We start from the raw sequence: 26301 nt of genomic DNA, 5'->3' as shown, positions 1-26301 counted from the left end.
GCGTGGCACATGGGGCGGAGGGGTCCCAGAACCCCCGTTGGAACTTTGATGCAATCAATGTTAACTCCTATCCAATGTAATCCGTACCTGAGTTGCACAGGACTTCTGTACACAACTGCAGGCAGAGCGTAGGTGCTTAGGGAATCCAAACACAAAGTAGTAGTATGTGCATACCTCTGTGCACTATTGGGCCAATACATCCAGATCAAATTGGATAAGTTGGATCCGGTGTGGCGGACATAAAACTTCTACCATCGACTAGGCCTGGGCGAATTCGAGTCACCTGGAGATATTTCCAGATTTGGCGGCATGAAACCTCAGGCTACTGCCTAAATTTGTTTCGATAGTCAAGCGTCAAATAGTTCTGCGTAGTTTGCGCAGTTTCGGTGGATGGTTTGGATGCGCAGGACGGATGAGCATGACGATGTTCGAGGTTGGGAAGATGCAAGAACCATCGAATGGCAGGGCTGAACTCTGCTGCTGTGGGCCAAACCACATCAGGGACCTCGAACAGGGGCTGCAGACCCTGGCCCAAAGCAAACCGATCGGGCTGCGGGGGCTCCTGCCGACCCACCCGTATCTCTCCCACTGCAACCCACTGACGACGCCCGCACTGGCGGGTCGTCAGTGTCGTCGTCGCCTTGGGCTGAACTCGAGTCGATTCGACAAATCACGTCGCAGTCGAAAATCAGGCCGTTTCACCCATATGCCTCACGGCATTTCTACTTTGAACAATTCTTTAGGTTTTTAATCGATGATATCCACGTACTCGTTCAATCCGGTCCACTCTGACTCGAGGTTATGCAACACATCATCCGACTTTCACGATGAGATCCTTGGCCGACGCAAAGTGCGATCCCCGTCCTTGGTTGCTGCTTCTTTCATTCGCACTAACACGGACGCCAGATTTCGATGGGAGCAAACGTTCAAGGAGGGATCCAGCATCGCCGAGCTGCGGCGCGCTGTCAAGTTCAACGGTCCCAACAGCCCATGCGCGCTTGGTCTGCGGTCTATCTGCTGGAAGGCCTTCCTGCTCTGGAGGAACGCGCCCAGCGAGCAATGGCCTGAGCTGGTGCGGAAGAGCCGCGCTTCATACATTGACCTCTGCGACCAACATCTCAGGTTTATCAGGCATCCCGAGCAGCTTGCCGCCCTCACAGTCGACCCCCTTGCCGACGACCCGGACTCCCCCTGGAACGCCGTGCGCAGGGACGAGGCTGTCCGCGCCGAGATCCTGCAAGACGTTCGCAGGCTGCCCGACGAGCCCTTTTATCACGAGGAGCCCGTGCAAACCATGATACTTGACATTCTGTTCCTCTACTGCAAGCTGAATCCCGGCATCGGCGGCTATCGTCAGGGCATGCACGAGCTATTAGCCCCTATTGTCTGGGTCGTCGCCCATGACGCCGTTGATCCGGCAACGAGTACGACAGATGATCCGGTCGACGCCATGATTGCTGAGATGCTAGATCCGGCCTTCGTCGAGCACGACGCATTTGCGCTCTTTTCCAAGCTCATGGAGAGCGCCGGCCCTTTTTACCAGGCTGAAAGCGATGCCGCATCAGATGGGCAGCAGAAAAGCACCATTATTGAGCGGAGCAAGTACATCCACGAGGTCGCTCTGATGAGAATCGACGAGGAACTCGCGACCCACCTGCGGAATATCGAAGTCCTGCCTCAGATATTTCTCATGTAAGTGCTCGCCTTGCCTTTCGGCACTCCGCGATCAGCATCCAAGGCCTCGAGGACTAACTCCAGTAGTCGGTGGATTCGACTCTTGTTTGGCAGGGAATTCGATTTTGTGCCACTGTTGATCCTCTGGGACACGCTGTTCGCGTACGATCCTACATTAGAGCTGATAGACCTCATTTGTGTCGCCATGCTTCTCAGAATCCGATGGACTTGTAAGGTCCCACTCCGTGCTTGGAAGAAAACTGAATAGGGCTGACAGAAATTTGCAGTGCTCGAGGCTGATTATTCCGTTGCGCTGCAACTCATGCTGAAGTATCCAGCGCCTGCTCCTCCGCATGGTCCACATACATTCGTCGACGACGCCATGTATCTCAGGGATCATCTCGACGCTGCTGGTGGTGTGACTTTGATCTTCAAGTATACCGGCAAGAGCCCGGCGAAAACATCAGTCACGTCGCCAGCGCCGTCACGCATTCCAACGCCATCCTTCCAGAAATTCAACAGCTTACGACAACGGACGCTCGGTGCGAGGACTCCGCTGTCGACCTCGGCAAGAATCCTGCAGCAGCCGGGCGGTGTCGAGGCACTGTTGCAGGGTGCCGCCAAAAACATGATGGAGAGGGGAGAGAAGCTCGGCATTAACCGAGCAGTACGTGATGCCGTGGGAGAGTTCCGCCGCAACGTACAAGGCTTTCAGGAATCTCGCAGTCCGAGCAGGTCGAGCCGCGGCCTGTTCGGCGAAAATAGCCCACCGTCACCGGACCACTCACTGACAATCAAGTTGATGGAGAAGAGAAATGCCCGGTTGGCCGCCATGCTGGAAGAGTCGGTCACAAATCTCAAGTTCCTGGCCTCCTCTGGTCTTGAGGGTGAAAAGGAGAAGCATCTCGAAACGATTGAGCTTGCCGCAGCCAAGATTCAATTCGTGAAGGCTTGCCTGGAAGATGCGACGCTTGCTCTTCCCGAAGAAGACCTTCCCGCCATCAACACACTCACAATATCGAGCCCAACCGAGGTCAGCCCACCGACGGTCGCGCTCGACACTACTCCAGTCGTCATGACCTCGTCTGCCGTGGAGGAGACTAGGACGGCATTATCAACACCAGAAGCCAGTAAGGTCTCGATCGCCTCGCCGCCAAACGACTCACGGGTCGTGCCGCCGGTTCCTCAGGCCGACGAGATGGACACTGACCGCCACCACGACGAGGAGGACACGCTGCCGCCTCTGAAATCAGAGATCACCAACTCACCACCACCGCCACCATCACCGCTTCCTGTGGCTGAAGTCCTTCCGGACAGCCCGCCTGCCTCTACGCCAATACAACCACAGCATAATGCCGCCATACCGACACGATCTACCCTCGCCCAGTCATCGTTCGCATGGATGCTCGAGCCGGACACAACCGCTTCGTCCCCACGGCCCCATTCCGCCTCCTTCTCGTCCGTCCGTCCGCCGAAAATCACTGGTGGCGTCACTCAGAGAAAACGTGTCAACTCGAGTAGGGAGCGCAATGCTTTCCTCTTTGGCGAGGTAACCACAGCTGATGGCGCCGTGATCGGCGATGGGGCGCCGCTCTCCGCTGACCACATCTTTGGGCTGCAGCCCATTCGGAAAGCGGGATGAGCCAATACGTAGAAAAACACGTTGTGATATTGGTTCCGAGCTGCTGGCAGCTTTTGGAACTTATGCGTGGAAAGCGACCCTTGCGCCGCGGAATGTTTGAGATCACCGCTGTCTAAGGAGAAGTGCCCAAGGCTTCGCAAACCAACGGCTAGAGTCATAGCATGTGCAAGGGGTCGGTTGACCGCGAGCGCTGCAAACGGCCGGCTCGTGTTCACGTATACGCGGGACCGGAGCCTGCCCGTTGTCCAATTGACGCCCGGTCAGGAAGCGCAAAGGCAGAGAGATTCATAACGGCACGAGCAGATCAATAATGGGCGTACACGCAGTGGTGAATGCTCAGACGAGATATCTATCACCTTCTCTTTTCCCATCCCATTGGAACTGGTATGAGGCCGTGGAGCCTAAGGGTATGCAGTGCGATGGAATGGAGGGAATACCAACGGCACAAGAGCAAGGTGGTAAGAGCAGCAGAGAACATTACATGCCGGTCCCCAGATGAAGGCGATTCAACGCCAGCAGATGGAAGCAATTAACAACGAGGTACACTGCGAAATAGCGATCGAACTTCAAACAGCAGCTTGACGTTTGTAATGCCTCCTTGCAGCATCCAAGTCCCGATGCCCGGCGCCACCCCCCCCCCACAATGCACGACAGCGATGCAGACCCAGAGTTGTAGCGGCCATACGACAAGGCTGCCTTGAATTATTCTCGTCCGGCATAACCATTTCACCGAGTACTACACCTACTGTTTCTGGGTCAAGGCGCTCTCCCGTCGTTCACAAAAAGGAGGGCTTAACTCATCCCCCATAGTTGGTGTATTCAAGGAAACATGATGTTCCACATCTCTAGCCGAGACATGACGGGGGGTTCGTCCGAGCCCAAATGAGGGGAAGGAGTGTGAACCGGCCTCTCGGGTTCGGAAGGACGGAAACGGGTGAAACAATGTTTGAGTGGGGAGGAAAACGTATGTCGATGGCACCATCATCATTTGATGTCTCGTGATGTCCCGTGATGTCCCCTGGAAACAGGACTGTATGTCTAAGAACAACAAAAATAACCGCTCAATCGCACCATTGGGACGTAAGACGGGCCTGGCGCGGCGTCGTCTAATACTCAACTGACCACTATATCACAGCCTCTGTGTGCATCGTGCGAGGCAGTCCTAGCCTACGGATCCGGCAACATTGTTCAGCAACTGCGAGGAAACGTCTTGTTATTTTGCCCGCGCTGTTTGAGAGCCCGGATTTGAAACGCAGCGGCCATAAGCAGCTAGGTTCCTTCGAGAAAAGGTACTGGAACCATACGGAAAGGCTGAGAAGAAACCCGGGAGCCGGAAAGCGAGCGCTTCCTCCGAAACCTCTCCCATTCAATGCTAGGGGTTATTCCGCAACCAACTGGGCCTTGACCAAGAACTTTCATAAGCAAGCCTCCCTGGATTGTACAAAACACGCGAAGTTACACCATGGCACATGGTCATCTCAATCCCCCGATGGCACGAAGGATTGTGGAGAGCCAACGAAGAACAACCCAAAGGCTTGGAGAAGGCCATTCCCCGGTCTTACACCCATACGCGTGTCTCCAAGGATCCGAACAAGGGATCGCGTTGATGAAGGAGTACAAAGGGGCGCGGGATCGCGGCAGGGCATGACTTGGTTCGCCCCATTGTTCGCTGTCCTGCATCGATTTGGAACATATAGCAGAAGTCGAATACGACCGCTGGAACGTCTATTTGCCTGCATCGAATCCAAGAAGCCAATCTTGCAGTGGACGGGGAGCACTCTGATGATGTTCCGAGGTGCTTCCCCTTGTTTTCACAGAAATCTTGGAGAACTGCATGGTTTGCTCAAGGTGCGTTTTAGTTCCGCATCTAGTCACCATTCAGGGTCTCCCTCCAAGCCTTGAAGGTTGCAGGGCGACGACTGGCTGTCCAAGTCCCTGGGCAGGTGCGCTCTCGGGATGACACTCTACGGCCCTCTCAAAGCGACGGGTTCCTTTGAGCAAGGGTTCCCAGGACGGTACATACATGACGCAAAAAAAAAAAAAAAAAAAAAAAAAAAAAAAAAAAAAAAAAAAAAAAAAAAAAAAAAAAAAAAAAAAAAAAAAAAAAAAAAGAGTTCCGACCCATTCGTTATGTCAGCAGCACAGCAGTCCAGCAAGGCAAGACTCTCAACTATATCATGCTCTACGGTCCCGGGCCTGCCGGTTGCTGGCCGCGGGGCCAACAGCGTCAGTCGGCTCCCCGAGTCTCTCCATCCCCTAAGCATCCCATGGGACGACCTGCATACTCGAGAGAACAGACGGGTTCTCTCCATCTGCGCGGCTGGCGGTGAACCGAGCGTCCGGCAACAAGGCTTTCCGGCCGTCGACCGGTGCTCGGTGCCGGGATGCTACCTTTCTCTGCGCGTAACAAACACGCAATAAAGTGCTCAATCCTCCCCACCGGCAAATAGCGTGCACGCTATGGCACACAGATGGTACGCAAAGCGTAGCAGCAGCGAGAAGCGGGCAGGCGAGCCACGCGAGGGACGGGGTTCTGGTTCCCTTCTTTCCCCTTTGACAGGATCCTTCCAGCAGCCCTATCAGAGCGCCCATGCCATCCACATACGTAGTAGTACTGCGTTGTTGGTACGGATTAGTGTATGTACATGTACTGTACATACATACATACACACACACAACAGTTCCCTGACCCAACAAGTCGCAGTAATATATATATATATATATATATATATATACATATCCCGAGTAGCCAGGGTCAACGTCAACCGGAGCAGGGCGAGTGGCGAGGACAGAAACGGAACCGACGCAGTGGAACGGGGACGCTTCGAGACCGTAGGAGACAGACGGAGCGCAGCCCAGCTTCTCCCTCCCTTCTCCCTTTCTTCCTCTATCTCTCCCTCTATCTCCCTCCCCTCTTCTCTCTTTCGCGGCTGTCATGGCCAGCAACAGCGTCGTTAATCACACTCCGCAGTATCTCTCCTACGCACGAGGCAGTTGGTCTCGGATCTCGGAGTAATGCCGAGTGTACGGCAACTAGTGTAGACGAAAGTGGCATCTCGCGCCTCGTCGCCGGTTCGAAGCGCACGGAATGATTGATGGGTGGTCCTCTCTGCTGATTCGTCTTCTTTCCGCGACGACAAGTTACCTAGTCATTAGTGAGACCCGAAGGGGTGTTATAATAGTGTATGTACATACTTGCAAGGGAGGGGACCCAAGCACTGCGTTCTCGGTAGTGTTCTTATTTCGTCGCGTAAATAGACTCTCTTCCTCCTCGATCCGGTGAGGCCACGATAGAAACGGGCACGGATGATGGACCCGAGCCATGGTTTCATGAAGTTTCCACCCCTCCTTCTCTCGCGCCGCTGGATCTCCAGACCAACGCCTCGCCCCTCTTCTCTCTCCACCGCTCACCGTGGATTGTGTGCACTATCACCACTTGACAGCGCTGGTGCGGCCCATTGTTGGATCTCGAGAGATCTAGCCACAGCTCGTTTCCTTCTCCCCGATTATGCGACGCGGGGAGCTGTGTCAAACAGCGGTCAAGACGCGTGTCGACACGGTGCGCATATGGGGTTGACAGGTACGTAGGTGCTGTGGCTACTTGTGTCCACCTTGGCTCACCCCTAATTGTTTATTTTTGTTTTTTAAAAAAAAAAGACCGAAAAAACAGATATCTTGAGATTTTACTATGTAAGCGTCCCAACCACGCGTAAAGTACGGGCCCATTTTGGGAGAAGTCCCTCTTTCTTTTTCATCTACCTTCTCTTTCCCCAGCTTCTCTCGGTGTTGAGCAAGTCCAGCCGTTCTTGTCGAGCAACTCGAGCCGAAAACAACCACCGGTCTCCACCGGCTAGCCTGTGGTGGCTAGGCCTGAACCTGGCCTGGCGCGGCCGCCCCCCCCCCCCCCCCTTTTGTGTGGAGGAGCAAGCGAACGACCGATCGACGGAGAGAGCGAGTTTGCTGTTTCGGGTCATTTTGCGATCCTTCTGCCCCGTCCATCGCTCTCTCGCTCTCGTTCACCCACTCTCTCTTTATTTTTCTCAAATGTGATAGGGCGGGGTTGCCCGCTTCAAAGGTGCGAAGGTGTGATCGACCAGGCCGGATAGAGGCATTTACGACTGGATCGCCGCAAGTGATTGGCCAGTCTGGCCTCGATGAGGATCGGACCTCCCCGTCCAGAAATCTGATTTTGCGAAAAAAGGTTGCACGAGAGCTTGTGAAGTCCTCCCCCAAAATTCTGACCCACCCCTCCTTCCTCTTCCCTCTCCCGCCCCTTGTCGGCGTGCCTACACTACTGTACGGATTACACAGTACTACTAGTGCTGTAGCTTCCATCTTGGAGGACAAGGGCACGCGCATCACAGATGCTAGTGTAGCAAGCATATCGCGAGAAAGCCACATCGCACTGCGTGGCATGGCGTGGCATGGCGTTCCGCCATGCGCTTTTCATTCCTCCTTTATCCCCACACTCTCCTCTCTTTCGGAAATACAACTCGATTGCTTGCCTGCGTGTTTGCCCTCCCCCCCGTCCTGTTTCTCTCATGCCCTGGATAAAGTTCCTCGAGGCTGCCCCAGAGGGGGTGCATGAACCTTGAGCTTCCTTTGCCCCTCATCCCGGACCAGCTTTCGTCCTCCTCCCCATGTTGATGCTGTTCCCATGTCAACAAATATCGGGCTGCTTTTTTTCGCTGATGGGGTGGGAATGCAAGGGGTTGCCGAAGGCTGGGTGTCATCGCATCTCGTGGCAGGGTTTGGTGATTGGTCAATCATGCCGCCTTCGAGAGCCTACATAGTAGGATCTGGTGGGGTTGCATCTCGTGCAAGGGGTCAGGAACCGGATCAGGCCAGGGAAGGGGGGAGAGTGGAAATCGGCGAAAAGATCCACTTCGAAACAATCGAACCGAATCAGCTGGAAACAGCGTGTTTCTCGCTCGGTCCGTTGGACTGGGGAATGGACACTACATTATTTTTGCTTCGGTCCCTCGAGAGGAGTGTAGTGTACTGTGTCGTGTATACAAGAAAGGCACAGGGTAGGTAGTAGCCCGCTACCTTGAAACGCCCGAGGCTACACTCTCCTCTCAGGTCAACGATTCGTTAGGTTAAGAATGGCTGAAGAAGATGTGAATCACCGAGACTGGCGTCCAAAATCGCCTGACGCCTGACTGAATCAGGCTGTTCCTTGTCATGACCCCCAACCTCGAGCGCTCAAGGAGCTCATTTCCCGGCCACGGCCTTCTCCGAGTCCCAGGGCTGGTTGGGGGCGTCGGCGCTGTCCTCAGGGGCCGTCGGAGTTTTGTCAGTTTCGCTAGTGTGTCTACGGAAGACGCAGTCGATTCCTGTCCCACTCTCGCACACACATCTCGTCACACCGCATCTCTCATCCTCCGGAGGTGGATGTAGTGTACGGATCCGTATACACTACTGCGTTACGTACGTATGTATGTCCGTACTTACATTCGTATGTGCTGATGCCCCGCTTATGGGAGCTGTGTGCGTACGTTGCAAGTGCGGGCCTGCCAGGGAGCAGCCTGCTGAGGTAATTGTGAGCATTTCGGGGATCTGCTCGGTCATCGCCCGGCTCCAAACAACTCTCGCCTTCTCAACCCGGCAGGTCCCCGACGCCCGTTCTGCGTTATCAGTCTTCCGCGGCAGATCTTCACTGTCGGAGCAAAAAAGAATGATTGATAATAACAAAAAAGTCGGGGAAAAAAAAGAGCATGTGGCGTAGTAAGCAGCAGACCGATGCCCGTCCGGCAGGGCTGCAGGGTCCCTTAGTGTAGCTGCTGCATCAAACTACCCCCAGCTCTGCGCATTTAATGCGGGCCCCTTGCAGCGCGAAGAATCCTCGGGTCTTGACAGGTGTGATGTGGTTCCAGAGGGCGCCTCATCAGCTTCGTTGCCTATGTATGTACATACATCATCTGTAAGGTGCTTGCATCGCTTCGTAGTTTTTGCGAAAGTAACTACCGTACTTTAATTATTCCGTAGAAGCTCCAATTCCAAGACACGGAAGGTGGGGCGGGTTCCCCGACCCTTGGGACCAAGGGTCCCAAGTTTGGCCCCTTGGGGGTCCCGAGAAGGTACCTGAGGCATTGAAGAAACGGCGGGGTTGATAACCACCTACTATGATACACTACACCTCCTCCAGGATTCTGAATCCTAGTGTGGTACGTGGGTCCTGCGCTAAAAAAGCCACTGGCGGCAAGTACCGCGCTAGGATTCAGAATCCTGGAGGAGGTGTAGTTATCGGGCTCGAGTTGGGGACCGAAACCTTGTCTTTCGTGGGCCCCTGCTCGGCCTCCAAAATTGGAAATGATCTGGCCTCTCTCTCCCACCAAGAAGGAAGCTGACTCTGCGGCAAGAAGCTCTACGCTCAGCATACGCTAGTTACGTTACTGCGAGGGCACGCACAATCTACGCACAATCTGCGTAGAGCACCTCGGCACACTAGTTTAATGAGACGTTTGAGCTCAAAACACCAACTTCTACGTAGGGCTAAGCTTGCCGCCGCATTCGCCGAGGCACATACACTAGGGGTGATGAAACAAGCGGCTGCACCCTTCACACGTGGGCCGTTATCGCTCGCGCTTCTCATCTCACATGGCAGAGGGGGGGCCGTCGGTGAAGCAAAAATGGGAGGAGGACGCGGGCGAGAACAGAGGGGTTCCGGACCACTGGGACGACCTGCTGGAGTCTTCTTGACGACGCAACGCTCGATCAGGCGGGGCCGGGCGGACCAAGAGGCAGCACCCAGCACCTTGACGGCCGACTCCACCGTTCCCGCCGAGAAACGAGAACGCATGCCTACGCAGTTAGTTATTGTAGGTACAGTACTTGGTACATACTACGTACATATTGGACATAACTACACTTAGAAGTAGAGGAGGCAGAGGGGGGTTCGACGAGTCTCGGATGATGTCCTGCTACGCACTTGTTAAGTTTGCTCTTTGATTAACTAACTCCTACTCCGGACACCAGTCTGTACGAGAAAACTGCCTTTTTGGAAAATGATCTGGCCGTCGGCGTATTCCGTACAGTGTTGTACTGTGTAGATTGGCTTGGCTCGAGAGATCGGATCCGAAATTGGCGGCTCTGATTCGCCAATGGCTTGCCCTACCGCGGTGCGGACGGTCGCTTCTTCCCTTCGTGCTCCCACGTTGCCAAGTGTCGTCAGGAAGGTGGAGTTCGGGTTCGGATTGACGAATAACTAGTGGGACTGGATAGCAGTCCACCTTGTTTCGGGTTTCAACGCTTTCCTCGCAAGGTCCACCCTGTGAGACATCTTGTGGCTATGTTCCAAACCGAGAGCAATCGTTCGATGCCTACACTACTAGCAACGAGCGTTTCCTCGAGCACGAGTGACCAGGTACGCTTACGGAGTAAAGTAATGTACGAAAGGCAGCGGATGGGCCTCACCGAGGCACGTCAGTCACCTCGTTGGTGCCTAAGCACCTACAGTCAGAGGGGCGGATGCGATGCGGGACGGGTCCGTTTCGGCCAACGGCCAACGGCAGACGGAGCCGTGGAGACATGTAGCGCACTCTCGTACTCCCGTACAGACCTACATGCCCAGATACAGTCTCTACTAGTGCACTGTACAAATCCCTGTGGTAAACGCTGAATCGGCTGATGGACTTCGAGACGCAATCATCCTGCGCGTCGATCTATCGAGTCCCGAACGTAGTGTACTTGGTGCTCTGCATCCCTTACTGTGCACACTGATGTACGGAGCACTGCAGGACCTCGCGTCATGTGTTGTAGGGAACCCTTATGGTAGCATCCTCTGCTGCCTGACACTACGCTGTACTACTACGGATTACAGTACACAAAACGTACACGCGTCGCGCGACGCGACGGCTGTGGTGACTCCTCGGCCCTGCCCTGCCCTGCACCCCGATACAGAGAGAACAGGAGCCGTCCAGGGTTTGGCCTGGGGCTGGGCGAACAAACATTGTGTATGTGCGGAGTAATCCGTACTCGTCGACAAGAGGCTCGACGCCCCAGGCTCGGGAGCACACTGTGGAAGATCAGTCACGTTATCAATTCCAAGGGAAGCATGGGCTTTCTTTCTTTTTGAGGTCCAAAGCTTCTGGTGCCAACTTCTGGCTGTCTGGCTGCTTGTTTCTCGATCTGGGTTGAGAACACGCCGCTCCAAGCCCTTCACCACCATCATCATCATCCACCGATGCTGCTGCACCAACCTGTCAGTGGGTTGCTTGAATGGCTGGTGCGGTGCTGCAAAAGAACGTGCCAGATTAGCGTGCAGAAGGAAGCCCGCATGCCTGGTTGTGCTAACCCATTTCGGATAGGTGGCTGCCTTGCGGATGCAGGGGCCGCGGCTGGAAGGGTCGGGATCCCGCTTCCCAAAGTGCATTTGTTTGGGTAGGTTTGCGATCACCCGTGGCGATCGAGCTATCCAGAAACGGTGCGGAATCTACACTGACAAGAAACGTCGAGCCCCCCCATCCCTGCCGTTTTTCCCTGAATTGAGCAGGACAATGAAAGAATAAACAGTGTGCCTGTGTTTGTCCTTACTGCGTAATGGCCTAAATTTATTGATCTCGAATAGGGAGGTCAGTTTAAGGTCGTGGAGATGGCCTAAAAGCCAGAGCCGGCATCCATGCGTGTATTGCACATAGTGTACAGATTACGGATTATCCTCATGCGTTTTTTGCCTTTGTTCGTGCAGCTGATACCGTGCGATAGGCGGCTGTGTTGGACGTCCGACACCCATCAATCCGGCTGTGTAAGTCAAGTGGCCTCGAATCTTGCGCCGTCAACGCGATGCTGGCGAAGCGCGGGCCGTTGAACGCTAGAGACGCAATTGTGTTGGGAGCTTCCGTCCTGCTCCGCGGTCCGACTCCGTCGATGATGCCACAGCCAGCAACAGCTCGGAGATCACGGCCTCCCCGTTTTTAACCGAAAGATTACACAAAGTCAACAGGCCGATCTCTTTCTTCGCTGATCTCGTGTGGATGATCTTCCCGTGTCCCGAACGTACTCGCGTAGGCAAGGAAGCGTTCGCGATCGCTTGTTCAGGTGGATTCGGACCACAACATGCTGTGGCATGGCAGATCCGCTTCCTTGAAATTCCTTGAATATTGTATTATCCTATTTTTCGAGTCGAAGAGAAATTGGCCAATCTCACCTCTTGTTGTCGTAGATCTCGCTGTTACACACCCAGTCGTTGAACTGCTTCGTCCGTCCCGAGAGGGCTTTGAGGGGTGCCAGCGCAAAGCGGCACGATAGCGAAGTACTGTGCAGCTTCCCTGTGCATGTTATATACATTATAGATTTGCAGAGTATGCGGGCTCGCCAATTTCGAATAGTGAGCGCCAGGCAAGCGTCGTGTTCTGCTATGCACGATACATTTGGCTTGGGGGAAGAAGCGCCCTGGCAATTGTCTTTTTTCTGGTATCGTTGGCAGATGTATGTTATCCTACGTACATAAATACGCACCTACCACTTCAATGTTCGGCCACCAGAGGGTGCCAACCCAAGCCAAGCGACTTGTTGCTTGCACAAAGTAACGAGTGCACGGATACCACAGAGGCATTGAAGGTCTCGTTGAATCTCTAGGACAAGCTGTCGGCAGGTTGTTCCCGAACATTGCTCCCCGAAGCAGTCTAGCAGCGCTCAGTTCGGACCGGATTGAACCATCAGCCACACCCAAAGGTCCATTATGCGCTGTTCTGCATTGCTTCGTCAGCCGGTTTGGTGCGTTGCAAAGCAGTATGTGGCGCCGACGGAGAAGCGAATGAACATCGTGGCGCTAGGAAGCCGGGGAGTATGACGGCGGCATCTAGGCCCGCTTGCCTCCCATCGGAGCGGTCTTCCGTGGTAGCGACTGGAATCAGCGTCCATCAGGACAATTTAGCCGGCGAGCTTTGCATCACCCTGTCCAGGTCGATCCAAGGTCACCAACACCAGAAACAACTGGGAGAGGGCGTTGCGCACCACAGCAGGGACTTTCCATGGTAGAAAAGGGGTGTGGCCGGCCTCGACTCCGTTCCCATTCATCAAGACGAGACTGTCGAGAGGGGGTGGGGTCCAGTTTCGGCAACCGTTGCCCGTGCAAACCAACGATTTCCGGCGTCACGGTTGGAGTGGGTTTCTGCCTGCAACAAACAGGAAAGGCGGGAAGGAAAGAGCTGCCCCGTCAGGCCGCCCGGGCATCTTGCAACGAGTACGCAGTCGCTTTGAGTAGGTTTCAAGCCAAATGCAGAAAGAAAGAATTGCGAGAGCGAGCGTAAAATCCCATGTGGGGACGCTCGATGCCTCTCCTTTCGGAGCACACCTCAGGAACCATTTGGATCGAGCCCACACTACACGACTTGCTACAACACTAGAATATTCAGCACGCTACCCACCGCTTTCAAGACTCGTTGGCCCTTGGAGCTCTCCTTGCACATGCGAAGGCAGCGCGGAGGCATACACATGGGAAAGCGCATTTAAACCGAGTTTCGATCTTCCTTCCCAATTCCTCGGCAAGCACGTGTAACGAAGTTCAGTACCGAATAAGAATGGGAACAGTGTACATCACCTTGTGGTGTTCAAATCAAGCAGGGCCTTGTGGTCCGAGCCAGGATTCCCGTCCCGCCCGACGTCCCCGGACTTTTTGTGCTCTAGGACGTCGAAACGGCTCGATACTACTGCGAGTTCTCCTTTCGCCGAGGTGCGGTGCGGGGGATGCGGGCCTTCCCCGGACCCAACAATACCAGAAACCCACCCATCGATCAAACCACTTCCCGATCCGCGGGGTCATGGGCCAGGCATCACAATGACACACACCTGGGGATGTGCACGCGCTCAATCACGGATTGGTGTACCGAAGCCGACGTTCACCTTCCTTCTTTTCTTCCTTCCACCTCGGCCGTCATCAGCGCCGATCACTGTCTCTCGCCGCCAGTAGCACACGACGACTGCAATGAATATGCGGCAGCCAAAGACCTGCCGGCATGGAATGGCTGCGCACAAATCGACGACGACAGCAAAACCACGCCCAGCAAGGCTAAACATATTTTATACAATAACTACGGAGCCGAGGACATCGGACCCAGTGTGGGGACCCGCCTATACGCACGCAACATGCGAGGTCGTCTTCGCAGGGGCGACCGGCACGCGGCAGCATGTATGGGACCTTGCGACCTCTGGAAGCAGCATCGAACACCCAGCCGCGTGTCACGGCTCAATATCCAAGACACAGATTGACGGCTTGCTGCTGGCTCTCGGCTCGGTGCTGCTTCCCGGTGCGACCCTCGGCGAAACCCAATAGTCTCCCCTCCACACGTACGTAGTAGTGTCGTGTCGGATAGCAGGAGCTGTCGCAAGATATTGCCTGACTACCGTTGGTCCTCTCGCACACATTTCTCCGTCATAATCCCAGTCAACCTCAGGTACGAAGGTCGGAGAACAAACAGGCCAGTTAGCATGCCCCATTTGAGCCGAAGCACGACGGCATTACGGCATGTATTATTTTATTGGCCTGCGGTACAAGCTATACATGCTTTTCGGTCCGTCCCTACCCGAGAGCTGTCAATCCTGCTACTTACCGCCTCAGGTGCGAATCATCATTGCTGCATTGGTACGGGTATTCTGAAGCGAATGGCGTTTTCCTGGGTTTCAAAGCATCCTTCACGTTCAAGAGGGTTCCCACCGGGACAGCAGGCATAGTCGTGGCGTATGCATGTACTGCAAGTACCTTTGTGCATACAGTAACTATGTACGGATTCCATCCACGCGACGCTTCCACTGCTTTGTCGGGCTCCACGTGCGGAGTGCGGAAGCGACGCCGTCGTGTCGGATGCTCAACGGCGAGAGACCGTTACTAGCCTTTCGAGAACGTTAACGTCAGCCCGGACCTCAGACAGTTACGGTGCCAAGCCGCTTGTCCCAAGGTCGTCGGCGGGGTGCTGATATCCCAGACCCCTTGCGACCGGAGAAGCCACCCCACTTTCGGTTCCACAGCCTTTTTCGACGGTCCTTCTCCCCTGCAGACAAGGGGGTTGAACGAGGAGGGGAGAGGGAGCAGCCACGGTGCCACGGTACCCTGGCAGCTGGCGCCATTCACCTGTGGGCGCCCCGTCGGCACCAGGTTGTTGGCCCCGAACGTGCGAGTGTGCCCTCCCGGACGCATTTCAAAAGAATAGCAGGGATGCCGAATCGCTCTGGGCAATATATGGGACCCCGGGCCCGTCTCTCCCTCCCCCACACAAACGAGAGACGTCTGGACTGTTACTTCCTGACTTACCTTTCGAAGCCAAGCAGGACAATAACAACAGGTTTCGCCTCCGGGGCCGAACTCACCGTCGAGTCCCAGGTTGCTGGCTTGAGGTGCTACGACGCGACGCATCGCCACGACCCGCCAACCCTATCACCTGGCCCAGCCCTAGCCCAGCTGCGGATGCCCTCACTCACAACGCCCGGGACGGCAATCCCCCGGCAGGCGACCTGGCAAGTGTCAGTGGGTTGCCGACCTTTGTGATAGCGACTTCCGCCGACGGCTCCAAGTATCCGCCCACATCTGAGTCGCTGCGAAGCCTGGATAGGGACGATCAACCTCCCTAGCCGCCCACCATGAACTTCTACGCCGCATCCAACATGCCCGTTTACCGGGCGGAACGGGACGCGCGCCACAAGGAGTCCAAGAGCACGTTCGGACAGGTCTCGAAAAAGTCCAAGATTCTCGGTCTCCAGAGCCCCCAGAGGGACACCGCGCCGTCGCCTCCCGTCAGACCGGTCACGTCATCCGAGGCTGTGCAGTACGACACGCCCTCCCTTGACCAGCTCTTGGACCCCGCCGTCCAGGGCCCGCCGTCACCAGAAAGCATCCGCGAACTAGGTCAGCGGATGAAGCGTGCATCCATCCATGACAAGCACCAGAGCCACCAGACCACCTCTTCCGGTTCATCCTCGCTGCGGTCGCTGACCTCGGCCGATAGGCCCTCGTGGGAGAACGTGCTGGACGGGAAGACGCTCTCGAGGAAGTCCTCGGGAAGGTCGACATCCAGCAGCATGCCCTCAAAGGAGCGGCCGGAAAGCGTGCAAATCTTCGGCAAGACCATCTTCAGCCGGCGAGGGAAGGGCAGGCGCGAAAGCAGCACTCAAAGCTCATCCAGTTCACTGTATTCGACTGATGTCGCGGGTGACGCCCTCCCGTCCACCCAGAGATCAGCCCCAAGCCGGGAATCAACAATCCCGGCTCTTTTCGGCCTTCGCCGGAACACCAAACAAGAGCAGGCCGCGGAGGCACAACGCAAACTCAACATTTCGGGGCCCTACAACTTTCAGCATGTGGCGCATACCCAGAGGGAGGATGCGCTGGTATTAGAGCACGGCAGCCGGTCCGTGTTTGCATCCGAATCCGCGCAACCTCACGGCCACGGAGGGCCAAAGGGCTCCAGGGCGGACCAGATGCACTTTGCCGGCTTCTCGTCTGATTCGCTCCCGCTGGACGAAGAGGATGCTCTCGCAACTGCTGCCCCGTACGAACTGCGCCAAACAACATCGCTCACGCGAAAACCGTCCGTGGTGAAAAAGCGCTCATCTCGGCGAGTCCTCAGTCGCTCCCAATCCCAGGAACAGTTAAGGATGGGTGTCCCACCTCCGCGCCCTCCAAGGTCTCCTGTCGATCAATCCGCTCCCGGCGGACCAGTTGTGCCCCCCCGCGGCCCCAGTCGAATGTTCGGTCGCCATGAGCGGTTTGACTCGATCGACAGGCCGCAGACCAGTGCGAGCTTCCGAAGTCAGCAGCAGTATGCTGACCCTGGCAGTCCTGCGGCGACATCATACGGATATACGCCAGATATGGATGTCATCCATGAGCATGCCTCTTCAACCACTGCTATGGGCCCTCGCGACGAGGCCAATTGGCCCTTGCCTTGCCCGAGCAGCAACGCCTCCGAGCATACGCTGCCCCACGTGCCCGAGGAGGAAGAACAGCTTCCCGCGCACTCCAGGAAGAGATCCCGTGCAAGCGTCGCTAGCAACGCGTCCCTTCGCGGCAGCCAATCAGTCCCGATGTTGAGGGGACTTGCCGCGCGTCAGAACGGAGAGTCCACCCGCCGCACCAGCGACGCTTCCGACACCCTGGGCCGGTTCGAAATGCTTGCTGCACAGCAAGCCCTCAGGAAAGCGTTGATCGAAAACCAAGACGTGTTACCCAGGGAAGATTGGGAGGACGACATCGACTACTGCTATGACCACGAGGCGGAAGCCAATTGCGACTATGAGTGGAGTCGTCCATCTCTCGAGACCTGCAGAGACGGTGAGACCGCCACGCCTGTCGATGACCACGGGAGGGGCGGTGAATCATCCGTAGCTTCTCCTGCAATGCTGGCGCCGGGGCAGTTTGATATGCCGGCTCTCAGTCCCGCGAGCCAGGTGTCATCTCCAACCCCTCGAGAAACCATCACGCCCACGGTGGTGAACAATCCCAAGGCCTCCAACTTCTCCCTGCCGAGGGTCGAGTCCAAGACCCTGCTCCACGTGCGGAAGCCGTCTGACGCGTCCAGTTTCAAAGAATCGCACGGCTTCACCTTGTCGCCTTCTCTGCTGATTCCCATGGATTATCAGCAGCAGATGATGGCCTGCGAGGCAGAAAGGAATGAGGCGCCGGACTTCAGTTTCCGTCATCTCGACGAGCATGAGCTGAACATGGATCCTTCCGCGCTCCTGCTCCGGTATCGCACCAGTGCTTCGACGACCGGCACGATCGAGAGCAGCAGCTCCGCGTTTGATAAACACGACTCGACCGTCTCGACGTCGACCGACTACACCCGGATGACGGCGAGCGTCTCCTCTCTCGAGATGGACAACTGTCTCTCCGGCACCGAGCCTCTGCAACGGTTTCCCTCATTCGAGTCTCACGGCAGGACCGAGAGCAAGGCTGCGATGCCTACGCTCCCCGAGTCGGAAGAAGTAATTCGGCCACCCGCCCGGCGGCCGCATTTCAAGAGCCGCGGCAGCGAGTCTAACCTTGGGGCATTGACCACGGATGAGCCTTGGGCTGCGAAAACCAAGGCCCCAATTCCGCCCAGGCGTGGGCGCGCCAGGACCACGAGTCTCAGCACGCCGCCTCCCCCAAACCAATATGCGCTGTTCCCGCAGGTGCAGCTGAGCGGAAATCGGATCTGAGCTGCGCCATGTTATCACCGACCGCACGACCTATTACATACCGAAACTCTGTGTACTCAACCCCCGAAGGCAACAAACCGTTCCTTCGTCACCGGAGCATCATCAGCTCTGTTCTCACATCTTCCTCTATGTTCAAAACACACCCTGTGGTTGTCTCAATTAGCATCTGTACGCGGACGGGAATCAAGGATAGACTTGGGATGGGTAGTGCGGCCAAGCACACATAAAGTCCGGGGGTGCAAACTTAAAAAGCAGGCCATTATCTTTTTTTTTTTTTCCAATCTCTTTCTTCAGGAGCAGATCCAATCAGCCCTGTGTCAGAACACCATCGTCTCCCTTTGTCTTGTCACTTGAACCCGCTACTCGCGGTCGAATCCTTGGTCGACACCACACACAGTCTTTTCCTGGATCTCTCTTAGCACATCACGATACCCGGACCGGGTCGGGCAAACTGTACAGGGTTCTCAAAGAACCCACTCACTGTTAGGCAACATTTTTCCTTGTTTTGTTCGAGAGGACACTAAAGTTCTCGTTTGTCTTTCCCAATCATGTTGGATCAGATCAGACCGGATCGGATCGGATCGGATCCACCGCCGTCATCCATCACCGGCTGACCAGCAACATGGACTTCGCTTGTATGTCGTCGGCGAGCGACCGAAGGAAGTTTCGACACAGCTGCGGCAGCGGGGCTTGGGCACTTCGAGGCAGGAAGGAGAGGGACGAATGGAAGTATGGTGAGGGAAGAGGAGCACCCAGACAATGCCTCAAGGGTTCTCCACCTGCCAACGCATCGCACCGCACCGCGCCGCCATCCAATAGCAACCTAGCCCGACCACCAACCAAGAGGAGCCAATGCGAGCACAGGGAAAACGGGCGAGTGTGTTGGGAAGAGTCATCAAGATGCGCATTCTTTCTTTCTTTTGGACATGACGAGATGACGGATATGATTGACGATCAGAAGGGTGTTGGATTCGGAATATGCTTCTTGGGGCATCTCGTTTCAGAAAGAAAACGGGGGTCAAGTAAAAATATTTGGAAAAAAAAAAAAAAAAAAGAACCAAAGGTTGGGTAGGATAGATAGGTTAGATATGGTATATGGATGTCGGACGGCGATGGCCACCGCCGTTTATCTGCTCAATGATGGTTCATGATGTTGGAAACAGGTGGTGTTGTCAATTGCCCTTCCGCAGTACGCAGAAACAGCCAGCACGTAGCACATATTCGGATTACTTAAAGCAAAGGCAGTGTAATAACGTGGTGCAGCAGCTGTGCACTCTGCTGTTCTGAGGTAGTCAAGTACGACATAAATACAGATACATAGCACGCACCACGGCATCCCTACGGCATGCACTTAGCCTGGAATAAAGCGGTACCTATCGAAGGTAGGATAACTTCAAGTCTTGAGAAGTAAGGTCCTTCGAGTAGAAGATGCACGAAGAAAGCAAGAAACCGATGGTAAGCGACGTACAAACCGAAGGACGTCGCCGATGGGCAAAGCATGCCTCGGAATTCAAACACGCCTCAGACTCCCCTTGGCGGGTCTCTCTGGGCGCTGTGAGCATCCGAAGGATAACTAGCTGAAGTCCGCACCACGGCTAGTGACTCTTTGGCTGCCCTGACCCCCAGAGCCAACGAAACACGGTATTCTCACGTAGACGGTGTCGCCAAACCAAATCGGCAGAGTAGCCTGTTCTTTCGTTAAGAGGGCTCTTAGCCGGGCTGCTCACGCAGAATAGTAATTTCTTTCGACCCTGGACGTTGAGAGCCACCGGCCTGAGCGACGGTTTGCTGATGGCTTGAGCCCCCAAGGCTGACGGCGCCAAAGAGAGGGAGCACCACAATGCCCATGGTCAAACTCATTATGATGAAGCCAACAAACCAGGCGGCCATGACTTCGAGGGGTCGCAGCGCATCAATTCGTTTTTAAACATGAGCCAGGTGTGATGGAGTGCATTAGGACGCCGAAGAACGAGTAATTACGAGGAACTCGAAACGGCCGGCACTTCAATATAATATACAGTAGCTCACGGAGACTCAATTACACTAGCATGACGGCCGCGAGCCACGCCGGGTACTATCACAGTAACCAAAAACCAGCTAAGATACCTCCCAGCCCCTTCCACGAGTGCGGTATATAGCGAGACAAGACGACCAAAAAAAAAAAAAAAGCCAGCACCGGAACCACCAACTCCGAAACTCCATCGAACGCCACCACTGCCGAGCGCAGACACATTATGTATAGCGCGATATACCGCCTCCCACAAGACGAACCGGCAAGGGGCCCTGGTCTCGACTTCACAGCCACCCACCCCTCTCGGCGACTCTTCCTTCGCTGGAAAAGTGAGCCAGACCAGATTCCGCACCGCGCAGTAACTCCTGCGTCAGCCAAAACGCCAGATAGGAACACCAAAGCCCTTGGCCCCCCATCGGCCCTCCCCTTACTGCCCAAAAAGTCCACGCGGCTCAAAAGAGAGCCACTATTCGGGCGAGAAACGGGGGAAAAGGCTCTCAAACCCCCCTTCCCCCCCGGGGGGGGGGGGGGGGCATCTCATATCCACCCGGCGCCGCCCCAGCCCCCGCGTATCCTCCGCGCGAGCTGAATGTCCTTCTGCATGATGGTGACCCGCTTGGCGTGGATCGCGCACAGGTTGGTGTCTTCGAAGAGGTGGACGAGGAAGGCCTCGGCGGACTCCTGGAGCGCCAGGAGCGCCTGCGACTGCCACCGCAGCTCCTCGCGCGACGGTTGGAACTGGAGGGCAATCTCGCGGACCTGTTTGTCCGAAGTAGAGACAACAAAAACGGTGACAGGTTAGCCCCGAGGGTGTGATGGCACGGCCTGGGGCCTGGGAAGGGGGGGGGGGGGGGGCAGGATCCGCCGGGAAGAGAAGACGTACCAGACGCGCAAAGGGGAGCTTGGACATGAGGAGATCTGTGTTGGATTGGTAGCGGCGGATCTCCTTGAGCGCGAGGGTGCCGGGGCGGTAGCGGCGCTTTTTGCCTTGCGGGACGGGGTCGCCTGCTGTTTTTTTTTTTTTTTTCCCGGAGAGGGGGGGGGGAGGGGGAGCGTCAGTACAAAACACCACCGATTGAGACGGGGGAAGGTGCATACGCTGTACGTTGCTTGGCCTGTTCCTCCTCGCCGCCGCTGCCGTCACCGCCGCCGGTGGCCGCCCTCGCGGGGAAGCTGCTGCGGCTGCGGCCGCGCCGCCCGAAGGTCGTTGCTTAGCTTGTTTTGGAGGCATTGTAACGACTAGCTTTGCTCGATATAGCTCGGGCGAGTGGGCGTATCAAGCTAAGAGATGATTTTCATGCAATTTGAGAGGCTTAGTTGGTTGGAATTATTGGAAGGGGCGGAAACGAGCTCTAGAAAGTTTTGCGACGGAGCTCTCGACGGCACGAGAACGGGGCTTGTTCGATGTAGCGCAACTCGAATTGACGACGGAGAAAGCGGTGTCGCAAAACGCTGGTTATCGGGAAATGATGCTTGGGAGATAAGGATCCCCGTCTGGTTACGGATTGATTTTGTCACGCTCTGGAATGTGAGCAGTTCTCGATCTGGGAGGCTGGGGAGCTCTTCAACCCTATTCTCCCTTGTACGGACCCGCATGCGCGGGCAGCGATCTGAGCTCGGCGCGACGCGCGCTCTCGGATTGACAGGGATTTTAATGGGGTGGCTGGGGCACAGGAAGTACCTCACTCCCATAGCACTAGCCACATGTTACGGAGTACGGATTAGTGAGCTGCAGCTTCAAGCAAGCCGTGGACTCGCTTACTTGCATATGTGGCTCGGTTCCTTGCCTCACGTCATCCTCCAGAACCCTCGGCCCGCTTGCCGATCCCGCCTCTTGTCTCGGCATGCTAACACCCGCTGATAAAGACTACCCGTCGGGGCAAAAGGACACCTCATCATCACCGCACGTAACCCATCACCGAACACACGCCCAACTCTTCGCTACGGTTCATACGCTGACTGTCAAGTCGGCTTCGGCACACATGTCTGCTTCCCGTGCAGCGTTCCTTGCATAACTGCAAATCGCAGCCTGCGACCGCGCCACTCACCGAAACCCGAACCAACCGTCATCGCATCGCAGAGACGGCATCTGACCTCGGCGACAACTCGCAATCGACCGAATCGACAACAATCGTCCTTACCGACTTACAGCGACGAACTCTGGCAACATGGATCAACTCATGGGCGGCGAAGGGGCGTTCCCCCTCGAGACATGGTTTTGGGAAATGCCCATCTGCACGCGGTGGTGGACAACAGCGACAGTCCTGACGAGCGGCCTGGTGCAATGCAAGCTCGTCACTCCATTCCAGCTCTTTTATAGCTACCGCACAGTATTCCAGAAGTCGGAAGTAAGTCCCGAAAACCTTTCTTTTTTCCTTTCTCCCCCGCCCGGCCGCGCGGTCATGGTATCGTACCGTAAGCTAACCGGCCCTCGTCAATACAGTACTGGCGCCTCCTGACGACCTTCCTCTACTTCGGCCCCATCTCGATCGACCTGCTCTTCCACGTCTACTTCTTGCAGCGGTACGCGCGCCTCCTGGAGGAGTCGTCGGGCCGGTCGCCGGCCTACTTCTCGTGGCTGCTCGTCTACGCCATGACCAGCCTCCTGCTCCTGTCGCCCTTTGTCTCGATGCCCTTCCTCGGCCACCCGCTGTCGTCGACGCTCGTCTACATCTGGTCGCGCCGCAACCCGGACACGCTCATGAGCTTCCTGGGCCTGCTCGTCTTCCGCGCGCCCTACCTGCCCTGGGTGCTCATGGGCATCAGCTTTGTGCTGCACGGCACCGTACCGAAGGACGAGTTCATGGGCGTCATCATCGGGCATATCTGGTACTTCTTTAATGATGTGTACCCGCCCCTGCACGGCGGATCGCGGCCTCTGGATCCGCCCATGTGGTGGCGTCGGCTGTTTGGTGAGTGACATGTAGCAGCGGTGATGCGTCGTTGGGTTGATTGGACTTTGTGCTAACCGAAGTGCAGAGGGGCGACCGCGCGAAGAGACAGCCGAAGGCATGGAAAACGACGTCGCTGTTGCTGGGACAGAGGTTCCGCCGCCGGAAGTACGGTAAACGGAGGCACCGAGGCAGCTCATTCGACGAAGTGCTCAAGGAGGGGCTTTTTTCTTTCTTTTTCTTTTTCTTATGGATCGGGTGGAATTTGACGACTCAAAACAAGCTTGGTGCTCGGCGTTTTGGAGGCTTCTTTCCAGTATTATTACCAAGTGCATCTCTATCAGCATTGCATACCTGGCCGGCGTTGGATTTGGATTGGGAAGGACAAAATGTGGGCTGTAAATAATGCGGCAAACAAAAAAAAAAAAAAAAAAAAAAAAAAAAAAAAAAAAAAAAAAAAAAAAAAAAAAAAAAAAAAAAAAAACCATTGACGGGAGGCACAAATCCGTCACCTACCAGTGGTCTGACCTTCAGATCGTGTACGTCCAGTTCTTCACCGCGGATTACAGCCTTGTATTTGTTAAGTGATACCCAAAGATTCCCCAAGGACAACCACTGTAACGGACAGGGAGACAGAGCAACAATGCAGGACACCACTACGCGACGTTAGGTAATCTCCAAGATGCTTTTAACACGATTTGACATTGATTGCAATACTCGGTACAACGCTCACCATGCCTCATAACATGACCTGCCGCCTACGCCAGGTATTGCGAAGCATACTCCTTGCGGTACGGGTTCTGGTCTACGGTCTCGGACCGGTTCAACGGCGTCCACTTGGGCTCCTCCTTGAACAGGCGCATCGCGTGGATGTACTGTACCATGTCAGCCCCCCAACCGTTTTCCAAAGCCACTACGCTCCTCGGAACTTACGTTGCTCTCATCGGTGGTGAACCGATGGTAGATGCCCGCCGGCAGAATAATCAGATCGTCCTGAACCCCGCCGCATCCGAGTTAGCACCGGCATCCTATCCCAAGGCATGCATCCCCGAGATGGTAGGGTGAGAAAAAGGGGGAGGGGGGAAGAAGACTCGCCTTCTCCAGGGCGATCCGGACCCAGCGGTCCGCCTTGTCGCGCACGTCAAAGTACCCGCGCCCGTCGCGGACGTAGCGGATCTCCTCGTCCTCGTGCAGGTGCTCGTCGAAGAACATCCTGACCTTGGACTCGTAGGCGTCGCCCATCTTCTCGGGCGACACCGTGATCTCGTCCCGGTTCTTGTACCCGCGCTCGGCGGCCAGCGCGTCCACGCCCGCCAGCTCGGGCATGTGGTAGTAGCGGACCCCGACGGTCTCGAGGTCGGCGGGGGAGAGCGGCCCGGCACTGGTGTCCTCGTGCGGCAGCCGTTGGTCGCCCTGTTTTTTTTGGAAGGGGGGGGGGGGGAATTGCCGAAGACTATGTGTTAGTCGGTGGTTTTCTTTTCAGGGGTTGAGCGGCTAGGGGTGAGTGTGGAAAGAAAAAGGAAAGAAAGGTTGGCGGGCTTACCGGGAGGTTGTCGTAGTAGTAGGCCTTCATATTATTTTCCAGATCTTCCCGGAAGGTTCTTTGATGGATGTGGGTGGTGGTGGATGTTTGATTTTTGCAAGGTTCGAGTTCTGAAAATCCCGGAACTAACTTGAGGGTGAGGATGGTGATGAGTCCTTATGAAGCGGGTAAGGCGGGGCGGAATGGTTAAATCTGGTGGTGAGGGGCACGAGAGAAACTCCCTTCTGGCTTACTTCTTACTCAGCAAAAGTGGCACGATATAAAGCCTCGTATTTGTGGTGTGGTTATTGGCTAGATCAACAGGGCCGTTGCACAGCTTGATCTCCGGAGCTAGCTTCCTATTATCTGCCCTGCCCTGATGGGCGCGGGAAATATCGCCATCTTTCGAGTTCATGTCATGGTGATTGCGAGAGTGCCCGGATTGCGCCATCCTCTGTTGTTATCGATAAGTGTTAGCGGGACAGGGTTGCATTTGCCGAGAACTGCTGGTGCCGACAAGCCTGTATGGGAATTTCACCCTTTCACCTATAAGTCATGTTCCCTCTTCAATGTAAGACCAGAAAGTTATGGTTGTCGGTGAGATTTTTTTTTTGCTTCCTTTCAGGTGGCGGGCCCAAGTCCGTCAAGTGTTGGAACTCAAGCGGCCATTCAGTCGACATGCCGAATGTGCGAAAGTACGTTGGTGTGGTCACGTTGAGGGAGTTCGGGCAAAGAGTCAACTTAAACCACACGCAATACGGATAACTTCCAGGCTTGAATCTAGGAAATACGCATGTAACTTACATACCGAGGCCGCTCGAGCAGGGGGTGTTTCTTACGGCGTAGCCGTACATTACACGAAATCCGTCACACCGAAAGTCCCACACTTAACAGATACAATACATACGTCACCTACTCCTAGATGTAACTATGTAAAATACGATTCAATTAGCCTGATCTCGGTGGGCCAAACGTCTGCGAGCAACTAACTGCCTGGGAACGTCTGTATTTGCGATGGGCGCTTGACCTCGGCCATCTTCGACCGCCGGTGTTCTGGCACCGGGCTTCTCAGATTCCAATAGGATGAGCTAAACTCTCGAGCTTGCGTGGTCCTCGTGTCTTTTTCCAAGCTCGCCCGTCCATGCTCCGATGACAGAATAACGTGCACGCCGATCGGTTGACCGGGACACGCTGCTCAAGACCACCAGAGTCGGACAATGGATGTTCGAAGCGTACAGGACACGGCCTCCGTGGCCGGGTCGGATTCCTCCTCCTCCAAGATGAAACTTCAGCTACCGCCTAGCTGCGACCCCCCGCAGCCGGGAGCGTCGGTGAAGCCTCTGGTCTGGATTGTGCGTTCTTCCGCTGCAATCTCTCTCTCTCTCTCTCTCTCTCTCTCTCTCTCTCTCTCTCTCTCTCTCTCTCT

General features: G+C 55.6%; 8 protein-coding genes across 8 annotated transcripts in view; 4 read left to right on the top strand and 4 right to left on the bottom strand.

The window, feature by feature from the left end:
- Window positions 1-827: 827 nt before the first annotated feature.
- On the top strand, window positions 828-3316 carry P884DRAFT_274174 (rab-GTPase-TBC domain-containing protein; the record flags this gene model as incomplete). The annotated part of the gene is made up of 4 exons (XM_069442685.1): window positions 828-850; window positions 907-1692; window positions 1762-1904; window positions 1962-3316. The coding sequence occupies 4 exons, from the start codon at window positions 828-830 to the stop codon at window positions 3314-3316; spliced, it is 2307 nt and encodes a 768-aa protein (XP_069301880.1).
- Window positions 3317-5419: 2103 nt separating this feature from the next.
- P884DRAFT_9055 (uncharacterized protein) lies at window positions 5420-6020 on the bottom strand. Its single transcript, XM_069446157.1, has one exon. The coding sequence runs from the start codon at window positions 5972-5974 to the stop codon at window positions 5573-5575; it is 402 nt and encodes a 133-aa protein (XP_069301879.1). The 5' UTR covers window positions 5975-6020; the 3' UTR covers window positions 5420-5572.
- A 9872-nt stretch (window positions 6021-15892) lies between these two features.
- P884DRAFT_266115 (uncharacterized protein) lies at window positions 15893-18451 on the top strand (the record flags this gene model as incomplete). Its single annotated transcript, XM_069441999.1, has 1 exon — window positions 15893-18451. One exon carries the CDS (start codon window positions 15893-15895, stop codon window positions 18449-18451), a length of 2559 nt encoding a protein of 852 aa, XP_069301878.1.
- A 2548-nt stretch (window positions 18452-20999) lies between these two features.
- Window positions 21000-21693, bottom strand: P884DRAFT_274172 (histone-fold-containing protein; the record flags this gene model as incomplete). Its single annotated transcript, XM_069442684.1, has 3 exons — window positions 21000-21221; window positions 21346-21470; window positions 21561-21693. The coding sequence occupies 3 exons, from the start codon at window positions 21691-21693 to the stop codon at window positions 21000-21002; spliced, it is 480 nt and encodes a 159-aa protein (XP_069301877.1).
- Window positions 21694-22340: 647 nt separating this feature from the next.
- P884DRAFT_234682 (Der1-like family-domain-containing protein) lies at window positions 22341-23769 on the top strand. Its single transcript, XM_069439920.1, has 3 exons — window positions 22341-22810; window positions 22906-23374; window positions 23442-23769. The coding sequence occupies exons 1-3, from the start codon at window positions 22631-22633 to the stop codon at window positions 23528-23530; spliced, it is 738 nt and encodes a 245-aa protein (XP_069301876.1). The 5' UTR covers window positions 22341-22630; the 3' UTR covers window positions 23531-23769.
- Window positions 23770-23845: 76 nt separating this feature from the next.
- Window positions 23846-24926, bottom strand: P884DRAFT_281886 (Acireductone dioxygenase ARD family; the record flags this gene model as incomplete). Its single annotated transcript, XM_069443572.1, has 5 exons — window positions 23846-24009; window positions 24087-24228; window positions 24287-24346; window positions 24449-24766; window positions 24897-24926. 4 exons carry the CDS (start codon window positions 24924-24926, stop codon window positions 24112-24114), a joined length of 525 nt encoding a protein of 174 aa, XP_069301875.1. The 3' UTR covers window positions 23846-24009; window positions 24087-24111.
- P884DRAFT_8974 (uncharacterized protein) lies at window positions 24821-25472 on the bottom strand. The gene is made up of 3 exons (XM_069446151.1): window positions 25393-25472; window positions 25130-25329; window positions 24821-25051 (listed from the first exon to the last, which is right to left on the bottom strand). The coding sequence occupies exons 2-3, from the start codon at window positions 25324-25326 to the stop codon at window positions 24928-24930; spliced, it is 321 nt and encodes a 106-aa protein (XP_069301874.1). The 5' UTR covers window positions 25327-25329; window positions 25393-25472; the 3' UTR covers window positions 24821-24927.
- Window positions 25473-26092: 620 nt separating this feature from the next.
- P884DRAFT_295970 (uncharacterized protein) overlaps window positions 26093-26301 on the top strand; it is a gene marked incomplete at both ends in the record, with an annotated part of 1470 nt that continues 1261 nt past the window's right edge. The window contains one exon of the mRNA XM_069444375.1: window positions 26093-26227. Coding sequence (XP_069301873.1) covers window positions 26093-26227 — 135 coding nt within the window. The remainder of the gene's footprint in view (window positions 26228-26301) is intronic.

This window comes from Thermothelomyces heterothallicus, assembly GCF_042370625.1.
Source record: "Thermothelomyces heterothallicus CBS 202.75 unplaced genomic scaffold P884_scaffold_1, whole genome shotgun sequence".
Lineage (NCBI taxonomy): Eukaryota > Fungi > Ascomycota > Sordariomycetes > Sordariales > Chaetomiaceae > Thermothelomyces > Thermothelomyces heterothallicus.
Note: the sequence above shows the minus strand (reverse complement) of the source record. Positions and strands in the feature narration are given on the sequence as shown.